Here is an 11,120-nt window from a genome sequence, read left to right as displayed (position 1 = left end):
GTGAGCCATGGGGGTTTATGTGCCCTCCTGCTCCCTTTGACCCTTGTTGGGATTACCTCCCTTTGGGCATGGAGGATCGTCTCCTTAAGGAGCTCCCACTCCCCTTCGACATCTGATTCCCTTCCCCTCTGGGTCCCTCAACAGCCTCTTGGGATCAGACACCCACCTATGAAGAAACACCTGGGCTGCTGCTGCTTGCTGCTCCAAACCGTGAGTGAGGTTTTGCAGGTGAGTCAAAGGGACATCACTGCCAGTCCAGGCTTCCCAGGGGGTGGAAGGGAGTGAGATGGACAGCTGCCAGGGAGAGCCCCTGCCTGTGAATCTTCTTACAGATCTGTTCTCTTGTGTGTCCCATGTTTGGACTGTGCCCCTTTCCCATAATAAAGTTTTTCTGTTTGTACGCAGTCTGGGCGTGCATGTGAGTGGGGACTCAAGCTGATTCAGTTGTTTGCCAACCGTTGTTCAGCCAAAAAGTCTCAGCTGTGTTTGAGGAGAGGGCGATGGGGACCATGGTTGACCCACCTGAGCTCTGGTGTCTTTAAGAAGCTCTACTTGGACCCTGCCTTTTAAGCAGAAACTTGGCAGCCAGTGGTCTTGGTGATGGGGATGAGTCTTTTGCCAGCCCCTGAAGAGCTGTCCAGGCTTGTCCACATCACAAGGCTTTGGAGAGTCACAGCCTGCACCTGCTCAGGGACTCACAGAGTTAGCAGCTAATATTCTAGCCACACCAGTGGCAGGCTGCTACTTGGGGCAAAACAGGACTTCCCTTGCCATCATAGCACTGGGCCCCAGAAATGAGAGTGGGGAGTCATTCTCACCTGTGCACTCAGCCCCTGGATCCTGTGTGACGCCAGGCAAATCCTTTGAACCAAACTACCCACAGATGGTCACTGTGATGCCCAGGGGGTCTGGTTCACAGAAGTGCTTAGGGCAAGTGAACTGAATGGGAACCAGCTTTGGAGCAAGGAGGCTAGCTAACTACCCATTTTCTGAGAAAGCAGGTCCCAGGTGTCTCCACTTGGACACCCCACATAAGTGGAAAATTCTGATCTTTATATACTGGGGTCTCAGCTCCTGACCTCTACAACTGGGATATAGCTTTAGATGGGGGTGTCTGTTCCCTGGCAGTAAAGCATCCAGAGGCTGTAGCCATGAGCTCCACTGAGCAGTGTGAGAAGAAAAGAGTAATCTGGCCTCAGCATGGGGTTTGAACAATGTGCAGTGACTAAGCTCCTGGGCCCCATGCTTATCTGCGCGTGTTTCAGCCCTAACCCATTGCTCTGTGAGTATGCACAGTCTATCTTGTGTGCTGAGATCCCCCACCTGAAAGGCAGTGGCAGACCCTGCTAGCCAGGCTTGGGGCATGCTGGCTGGCTGCATCTGTGCAGATGAGATGTTGACTTTGCAGCACTAAGCGCATTCCCCTTGGCACTGGCAGTAGCAGCTGCAAGCCTCTGCTCCTCAGGGGAATGGGCCAAACCCAGCAGCACAGCAGCAGTAAATAGCTCATCATCAATCATGGCTCAGCCCAGGTTACCTGTACAGCCCCTTTGTGAGGGATGCATGGCCTGGGGGAAGGCAGGAGGGGACTCCCTCTGCTTCTTAGCCCCCTTTATGAGGGGAAGCGTGTTCCCTCCTGCTCCTGCCATGCTGAGGTTGCATGGCCTGAAGACACCCTGGTGAAGGGGCAGCCATTCATTTGCATGCTGAATAGCCCAGTGTTGTGTCCCTTGGTGCCCTAGACAGGGCTATGATGAATGGAGCCGGCGTTTAGGAAACACTTTTGTACCCAAAAAGCTCCCCAGGCACAGATGAGAGAGAGAGAGAGAGAGAGAGAGAGTTGTAATCCCAGTGCAAATGGCCAGAGATCTCAGCCTTGTATTTCCCTGAACTGAGCAGCAAATTAACACTAGTGTCTTTTGTGCCTGCTGGGGTGCCAGGTATGGCCTGTACCGCAGCTCCCTTGGAAGTACTTGTCTTCTGTTGGCACCTGCTCTTGCTTGCTGCCAGAGATCTGTGTCCAGGCCACAGAGGCAGAGAACAACTAAGCAGCACAGCATGGATGGGAGAAAGGTCGTCGGCTACATGCTTTGCACTGTTGCTCCCTGTGAGGCTTGGGGGCATCACCAGGGCCCCCAGGCAGGGGACACAGGTTCTACCTAGACCCTGCATGCACACTGATCACCCCCATTGGTGCTCCGTGTGCATGGGCAGCAGGGGACAGATGCTGGGTGGCACCAGGAAGCTGGGGCTGGGCGTGCGTGAGAAAGAGCAGAAGACACGTTTGGGGGGTTGTTTGTGTTCCTGTGTGGGCAGGGCAGGCGGGTGGGTGTTGTCCCTTTGTGTGTGCGAAGGCGAGGGTGTGTTGTTCCTGTGTGGGGAAGGGTATGTTTGTGTGAGAGAAGGGAAGATGGGGGTCATGCATCCTGTGTTTAGGCAGGGCTGGAGAGTGTCATGGGGGAGGCAGCTGTTCTTGGGCAGGGAGGTGTTGAGGTGGGGGGGAAGGAGCCCTTGCTGTGGGTGGGTGGGAGCAGGAGGGATGTGCAGGAGGCTGTGCCTCCCCAGGCTGAGGGTAAGGGGTGCTGTGCATGTGGGGAGGGAAATGTGCTTTGGGGAGGGTGGAGTCATGTGGGTCTGTGCATGCTGCTGTGTGCCCCTGCCCAAGCCAACAGCAGCGCACTCGGTGTCCTGGTGAGCTCTGTCCTGCTCCCACGCGAGTGCAGTCTGGGGGGAGCCCAGCTCTGCCACGCAGCTCCAAACCAAGCTAGTTGCTAGGTAGAAGACAGAAGATTTATGTCCTGGGACATAAATCCTCCTAGGGACACACACGCGGCTGTCCTTTCTGGGCAATTAGCCCGGCGTTAGCAGCAGCCCCTCTCTGGGACCACGGCTCAGCACAGCACGGAGGATGGATTTCTCGGATCTAACCCAGGCATCCTGCACCCTGGCAATGACCCAGGGACTTGGGGAGGCAGAGGGTCAGTGCCTCCAAACCACAGACCAGGGTCAGATATGGCCAGTGCAGAAAAGCCCACGTGGGGTAGGAGCTCTCCCCCCTTCCCAGCAAGCTCTGGCCACAGGAATCATCTTGTGAGCTCTTCCCCCCCTTCAACTGTCTGCCTCCCTGGAAGCCTGGCCACCCATCCTGGAAACACTGCTCCAGGCCCTGAGACACCTGCTCATGCTATGATCACTGTGCTTCCCTGGGTAGCTGCCCATAAGATGCTAGTTACAGCTTTAATGAGCACCAGCTGGGTTGCTGAGCAAGAGACAATCCAGCAAGTCCTGCAGACAGGCAGGCATGGCTGGCAGGAGCCTGGTTCTGCAGCATCAAGCCCTCAGGTCAGAACCTGCCAACCCTGACCACTTCCAGACTTGGCTACAGGGAGGAATGGAGATTAATGCCAACCCCAGCAAACTGCTAGGCCCCTGGTGCTGCTGGGCACAGGTAAGGCGTGGATTGAACATGGGATTCAGCACTTCTTCAGGAGTGATCGGGACCTGGGTCTATGAACTCCCAGCAATGGGAGGGATTATTGGCAGGCTGTTCCTGGCTGATTCACTTTGCACCCCTTAATTCTAGGGGTGCGGATAGATATGGGGATGGTGTGGAAAGGCTGCCCTTTCTGCCATCATGAATAATACAACACCAGTACTGCCTACCTGGATCCATTGCAGGTAACATACTGCTGCTGTTTGACCTGGAGAGTGTTTGCTGCCATCCCCCTGGGAGAGATTCTGTGTGACCCATTGCTTAGCACTGGATGCTGTGGTCAGGACTGAGGCTCACTGGTTTAAGGGGATGCATGCTCCCAGTTAAAGTCACACTGATACCAGTTTAACTGCACCCAGTTTGGGGCCTGTTCTTGTTACTTCAGTCTAAAAATCCCACCTTTGCCAGCACAAAAACCAGTGTATGAACCCAATGGTATGCCTGTGCCACAATGGGGAATACAGACACACCTAGGCTAGCTTTCAGTGAGCCAGTGCAGGCAGTGGAAGAAGCCCAGGCACAGTGGCACAGAGCTCAATGGGGGTAGGACTTACCTATGCAGTCATCTGGCAGTCACCTTGCACAGAGCTCTGTGCTGCTGCGGGCAGACTGCTCCAAGCATCTGAGCAAGCTATATCAAGCAGTATAGGCAGATATGAAGAGGCATTGACTGTCCCAGGGGGTGCATCTACATGTGCATTAATGCACTTTAGTGAATGCACAGTAAATCTAGTACTTTGCTAATACTCCATTGTGAGGCACTGTACTAGGAAAATGCGCATTAGCCTGGCTTAATGCACATTAACTAAAGTGAACACTTTTTACGTGATGTTTAATGTGCATTAGCCTATTTTAGCATGCATTAAGTAAAAAGTATGTTTTTTATGTGATGCTTTAATGCACTTTAAAATAGGCTACTGCACGTTAAAGTGCACATGCAGACATGCCCAGGAGGGAGCTTAAATGAAGCAAAGCCTGGGAAACCAGGAAAGTGACTTGCCAGAGATGGCACAGTATATTAGTGGCAGAGTCAGGAACTAACCCAGATCTGAGTCCCAAGCCAGCACCCTGGGCACTGGCCTGACAAGAAGATGGTGTGCTCTGCTGAATGACACTTCTTGGTTCCAATGAAGTCTTACAGGGCTAATGCAGAAGGAATTCAGGTCAGAGAGAGGGAATTAAATGCTCCTTTCTCCCTTCCTTCATACCCTCATTCATACTTGCAACGGACCTTTGAACCAGCATGGCAGTGCAGAACTGAGATGATCCCTTAGCCTCCAAGACAATGAACACGCTGTATCAGGCACTTCTGGATTGCACATTTATTTAATAAGTTGTAAAGACACCAACACATGCCGAGCATGAAAGAGGCGATTCAAACAAAGGAAATTACAAAGCCCTTAAGGATGCCCAGAGAGGCCCCGTACAGAGACCAAGCCATCTTCAGGAGTTAGATCCCAAAGAGCCACCTGGAGCCCACAGCTCCCAGCATGCCTTGTTCCCCTTTGATCCCAGGAGCATAAGCTCAGAGTGTGAGATGCTGGGAACCGGGGTCTCCACAGACCACCTCTCAGTGTCCAAGACACCCAGCTACAATCTCCTCCATTTTGATTAAACCAGGCAGCTGTCGCTCTCCCACTGGGTTCCCCAAGTAGATGCTCCCTGCATTAATTGGCTCTCCTGGCTAGGGAGAACCAGTAGGCCAGGCCGGGTGCATTTGCACAGCAGTTCCCATGCAGACTCCCCAAGTGGAGCGAGGCCCTTTGTAAAGCCATTTGCCTGCTATTGCTGCAAAGGTGGGGACAGCGACCCCCCCCCCACCAGGCGAGAGGGACGTTTTCTGGGTACTGGGGAGGCGCTGATGACCCACAGAGGCTGCCCTGAGGCATGAAGGGATGCTACACTCAAGCCCTACTTCCCTCCTTGTCCACTACTGACCCCCTTCCCTTGACCTGCCAGCCTCCATATAACAAAAAGGCTATCGGAAGACCCATCTGCTCACATGGAGCGATGGAGGTGCAGGGGCTGTTGGGTGCGTTGCAAGCTCCTGGTCCAGCATTTGGCCTGTGCACTAGGCAGAAGTTGCGCTGATAGGCTCCCCTGACACCAGGTGCCACCTCCTGGCACAAACACTTAGCTAGATGAGACCTCATGCAGGACATGGACCAATGAGCTTTCCTGCTTAGGGGCAGGGACTGGTGGGTCAAGAAGAAAGACTCTCCCTACCACACTGCTACCCCAGGCTTGGCCCCATCATCATCAAGGAGGAGTAAAGCAGTCTGCAGACACACACACCTTTTGTGCCCTCACATCTCTGCCCCATTTCTCTCTCTCCCCACAACCCCCACACGCTCTTTCTCACCCCCCTACATTTCCCCTTCTCAGATCCTGCCTAGCTCCTCTCACCACCCTCCCCTCCATTCCTTCTCCACTTAATTCTATCACCAGCATGGGCCTTATCCCAGCCTCCCACCCGCCAAGCTGTACTGACCAGTGGTGCTGGGCTGTGAGCCCCAGGGAGCCCTCAGCGGCATGCACCAGCCTTGGAAGAGCTGTGGAGCTGAGACTATAGGGGCTGGCTGTGCCCAAGACATCAGATCAGGCTCTGGGGCAGGCTGACCACCCCCTCATGACCCAGGAACACCAGGGGTTGGGGGTGGGAGCTATTTGGGGCTGGCTTCTTCCCCTCCAGCAGTAACAAAGCAGATGCTCTCCTGGGTGGCAAGGACAACATGTACCCTTTCATGGTACCTTCTCTTATTGCCCTGACAGGTTGCTGGGCCAGTGGCACTCAGGGGATATGTGTGTGCGCGCGTGTGCATGCATGCATGCATCCAGTTTGTGTGCACACGGTGTGATTATATCAGAGGGATATCTCCATATGCAAAATGTGCACTGCAGTGTTCGCTGTGGGGAGGGGTGTTTGGGATGGTATTTGCACTTGCAGTATGTATGAAGAAGTGCATGTGTGTGTGCATATACATGTGGCAGATGTGGAGGAGCAGTTATATATGAATGTCAGAGGATGTATGGTGCTTGTGTGCACAATATATGTGCAGGGATGTATGCATGTGTGTCTGTTCACAGTGCCTAAGTGGTTTTGCCTGTGTGGTGTGCATATGTTCATATGTGTTTCTACATGCACTGATGCATGTGGTCAGAGCATCTGTGTGCATACATGGTATGTGCATGTGTATTCCACCAGCTGCTCTCTGTCCCCAGGATAGGCCTTTTTCTATGTTCCCCCAAAGCCGCACTGTCCCAGCTGAGTTCTGAATAGGAGGCTTGGTGCGTACTTGGGTTCTGCAGGCCTGTCAGACAGAGGGTACCATGGGGCGGGAGCTGTTAAGCATCCCCAGACATTGCCAGAGCACAGGACAGTGCTGACTTGACTGCCTCTCCAGCATGGCACTGTGTGCATGACCCATGTTTCCCTGCAGAACCCTGCATCCACCTGGAAGGGGCACCTGTCACCGGTCACAGCTGCCACTGAGGGCATGAACTGGTTGCTGCAAGGTCAGGAGCACATAATCCTCACAGTCACCATGGCATTGCTTTGGTACCACATTGCAGCCTCAGATTTCCCTCTAAGGGAGTGGAGACTCACAGCCAGCTCAGAGTGTCCAAGACAGCCACTATGACAACCACAAACAGAGGTCAGGCAGCACCAAAAGGTGGCCTGTCCCTGAGCTGAGGGACATTTGGCTTGGGAGTGTGCTCTAGGCAAGGAAGGGCCAGTGCCTTCTGGGGACAAGGGAAAGTGGAAATTTCTGTGGAGAGATTGGGAATGCAAAACTGGAGTGGGGGGGGCAGGGCACGGACAGACATACACATACCCTGAACACATACCCTGATGTAACTCACGTCACTTGTATACCCTGTAAATGACTCTGGGATCAGGAGTCGATAGAAGGGCAGCTATCATAGAATAATTCAAACAGTAGGAACTATTACAGCACCTTGCAATTCAAGCCCCTGTGTAGTAGCCTATCTGCCTTGAGCAAAGAGCTATCCCAGGACAGGCCCAAACAGATGACACATACATAAGTGTCACTTATACCAGGAAAGATTTACCCCCAATTCTTTCAGAGATAATTCTCCAGCAGTGGAATGCAAGTTACACTGCTGTAAATGTGCCATCTCTCCCATCCAGATAGCAGTAACAGATATGACGGCACGTGTGTGAGACCAGGTGATAAATAGGATGTGTTTGTGCCTGGGAGAGGATATGCAAGACACAGTGAGTATACCAGCAAGACCATGCATGAAGGCAGTCAAGGGAAGAAGCAGGCAGTGTATGTGAGGTGCTGTGTCTGGGTGTGTACATGCTGCTACTGCTTTTTACAGTCAACAGGCTGTGTGAGAGCAGGTTGTGTGCATGTATTGGTGTTTGCCTGACAGGGAGGAGACTTGCAGAGCACAGCCTGGCTTGCAAATAAGAGCCCTCTGCTGCCTCTGGCATCCCAGGGAAACCTGTGTGTGTCTCTAGGGCTGCAGCCCACAGACAGCTCCCTCCTGCTGGGAAGGGGTGGAGGTGCCCCCAGGTGGGAACACCGAGCAGGGCACTTGGTTATCAACCCAGGAGCAGAGAAAGATGGGAGCTTCCAGCTTCCTTTAAGCCCCTGTCTAGATGCAGAAGCCTGACACTAGATATTGGCTCAGCCCTAGCCCCCTCAGAGAGCCCTTTGTTAGACCCCAGTGCCTGGCACTGGTGGGAGAGGCAGGGGGCTGCCTCTGTTAACAGCCACCAGTACAGCCCTGCCAGAAGAAGGACAAAGCAAGGAAACAGGGCCTCTGCTTGTGCTCGTGTCCTTCAGGACAGCTTTTCCTCTGGCCCTGCCTCACCGCTCCCTCACCCTCCTTCACATCCCTCTCCTGCAGATGCATGTCCAAGCACCATCGCATGCACACACACACACCCATCCAGAAAGAGCTAAAGAGGCACTGCGCTCTGCTTCTGCCCAAATGCCACAGGGACACCCTCCCCTCCACTCCCAGATGCCATCCCCTTCTCCCCCCACCTCTCTCTAGCTGTTTGTGTAGGCTCCAGCCCAGCAGGGCAGCTTGGCCACGCAAGACATGGAACCTTGTGTACGGACTGCAGGCAAGTGCATGTGGGGGAGCCACGTGGGTGCACATGTGGCCATCAGCCAATCAAAAGGAACAGGGAATTTTAAAGGGCTGTCATCAGCCTGTCTGCACAGCAAAGGTCATGCTCCTTCCTCATTACAGCTCTAGAATGGCAGCAGGTCCATAATAACACTTAGTACTACTTACATGCCACTTTTAATATGGGAGCTCAAAGCACTTAAATAGGGAGGGTAGATTCATCCCCCCTTTTGCAGCATGGAAAACTGGCACAGTGAGGTGAAGCAACTCACCCAGCGAGTCCACGGCTAAGCCAGGGCTAGACTCCAGGGCCCTTGACCAACTCTCCCCTGCATGAATCACAGCCTCACCCACCATTAAACAATCATCACCATATTGGCACCATGCCATCTGTCACAGTGTATGTGCTCCTCTGGGCATCCCTTTAAATCTTCAGCAGTAAAAACCAAAAGGGCCAGTGAATACATCTGTCACTCACCAATGACAGAAGTTGGGCTGGCTGTTGATTGCTGTTCTGCTGCCCTCTCTCAAAGAGGAAGGGAACTGCTTCTGCCTGGTGTCTGTGAAGGGCTGTTAGGTGTTTAGCATGTGGTACACAGGGCTTGGCTGCCTGGTGTACACACAGTGCAGAGTGCAATTACTATGACCCTGCCAGTTTGTGTCAGCTCTGTTGATTTCAGAAACTTCAGTACACAAGGGAATGGAGGGGGTACTGAGCAGAGGACTAGGAGATCCAACAGTGGGCCAGACTGAGTTCAGTCCAATAAAGCATAATCCCTTCCAAATCAACCACTGCAGGAGCAGAAACAATCAGCCTTCCTTTCTCCATCTGTGCCCAGCGGTTCAGTTGGATGAAGTTCCAACTCCCTGCCAAATTCCCAAGTCCAGGTCCCTATCCCCACTTTGTCCTTCAATGATCACAGGGGGGCGGGGGGAACAAAATGAGTGATGGGAAATTATGCCAGGGGGCACAGCAGGGGGCTCACCCAGACAATGATGGCACAGACCAGACATGACAGATGGTGGCAGTGGTGGTGCAGGAGAGACCTGAAGGTGCCCTGTTGATTGTGTATATGTGTTCTATTATATATAATATAATGTACAGGATAATCTTAGAGATATATACGATGCGTGTGTGTGCGCGCGCACGTGTTTGTGTGTGTGTGCGCGTGTACAGTCAAGGCAGAGGGTGTCCTTTAACAGGAAAAGTCTCACAGATCACAAGAGTATTATAAAAATAATAACCACCCCACTTTTGGTCACTCACGTGACTCCTGCCTTCAGCCTGCTGCTCCTTGATCAGGAGGCTCTGGGAGGGGAGGGCACAGTATTGGTTATATAGAGGCAGAGGGGCAGAGAGCGCTGGCTGGAGGATGACGAGCAGTTCTGGGGTGCTCCTCAGCCCCTCTCTTTCCTCCCCAGCATTGTGGTATGGAGGTTGATCAAGGTTGAGGCAGCAGAAGCAGAGGGAGAGCTCTTGGAAGGTGAGGCAGGCTCTCAGTCGTGATGGTGGACGGATACACAGACACACGCACGCACACGCAGGCAGGCAGGGGGTTGTGCTGCCACAGAGCACGCTGGCAAGGGATGGGGCAGGGCAGGCCATCCTGCTCAGTCCTTCAGGTTGGCCTCTGAGACCCCCTGTGCCATGAGCTCAGCCAGGACATTGTCCAGGTAGTTGGGGTCAGGGTAGCCGTGCCCGGTGAGGTTGGACCCAAACTCTGTCTTGTGGTGGATCTCGTTCCAGACCACAGTGTCGGACTCGCCTGTTGTGTTGGACGTGCCAATAGTGAAGATGAGCCGCCGGTCCCAGGCCACAATGAGGAGCTTCAGCACCTGCAGAGATGGGGGAAGGTGACATAACTGTAGGGCTGAGGCCTGCCTCAGCCTGCCAACACAAGCCAAGCACCTCCTGGCTTGGCAGGATTTGCTCAGAACCCAGCTATTCTCCCTCAGGGCCCAGCCAGTCCTCTCCCAGCAGGTGTTTTTTCTTTCCCCTGCCTGGCCATGGCACCACAGGAAACATCATAGGGGGTTGCTCCCTGCTTGGTAGGGGCAGGTCTTCCTCAGGATATTTCTAGTGCTGGAGAAGCATCTGTGCCACATCACAGCAGGTTTGACCCAGAAGAACAAGTACCTCTGCTAGGGAATGGTACCAGGACATGAGCTCACACTGAGCATCCTCTGGAGCAGTGGACTCCAAATACACTGCTTCCTTACACGGGAGCATGGATACAACCCCTGCCTCAAGTCCTCTCCTTGACATGGAGCCGAGGCCCCTGCCCTGAACTCTCTCTTTGCCTGGCACATTCTCAGAGTCCTCTAGGCCAAGAGCCAGGTAAAGACAGTGTTACCGATGTGCCAAATGGCCAGATCCTGCACAGCCCTGATGTGATTTCTGTGAAGGGGCCTTGACACCTTGCAAGACCAAGCCTGAAGTTGAGGGCAAGAGGTCTGACACTCTGCCCCCTGGAAAGACCAGCCCAGGCAGGGGCTACTGAGGGGCTTCCATGACAGG

At 53.7% G+C, this 11,120-nt stretch overlaps 1 protein-coding gene across 1 annotated transcript in view; it reads right to left on the bottom strand.

The window, feature by feature from the left end:
* Positions 1-4,795: 4,795 nt before the first annotated feature.
* Positions 4,796-11,120, bottom strand: part of DTX1 (deltex E3 ubiquitin ligase 1) — an 86,321-nt gene continuing 79,996 nt past the window's right edge. Inside the window, exon 9 of the mRNA XM_019539331.1 lies at positions 4,796-10,438. Coding sequence (XP_019394876.1) covers positions 10,214-10,438 — 225 coding nt within the window. The 3' untranslated portion in view covers positions 4,796-10,213. The remainder of the gene's footprint in view (positions 10,439-11,120) is intronic.

Source organism: Crocodylus porosus, unplaced genomic scaffold (assembly GCF_001723895.1).
Source record: "Crocodylus porosus isolate Cpor-Errol unplaced genomic scaffold, CroPor_comp1, whole genome shotgun sequence".
Lineage (NCBI taxonomy): Eukaryota > Metazoa > Chordata > Crocodylia > Crocodylidae > Crocodylus > Crocodylus porosus.
The sequence above is the reverse complement of the archived record's forward strand: the minus strand, read 5'-3'. Positions and strand labels throughout refer to the sequence as shown.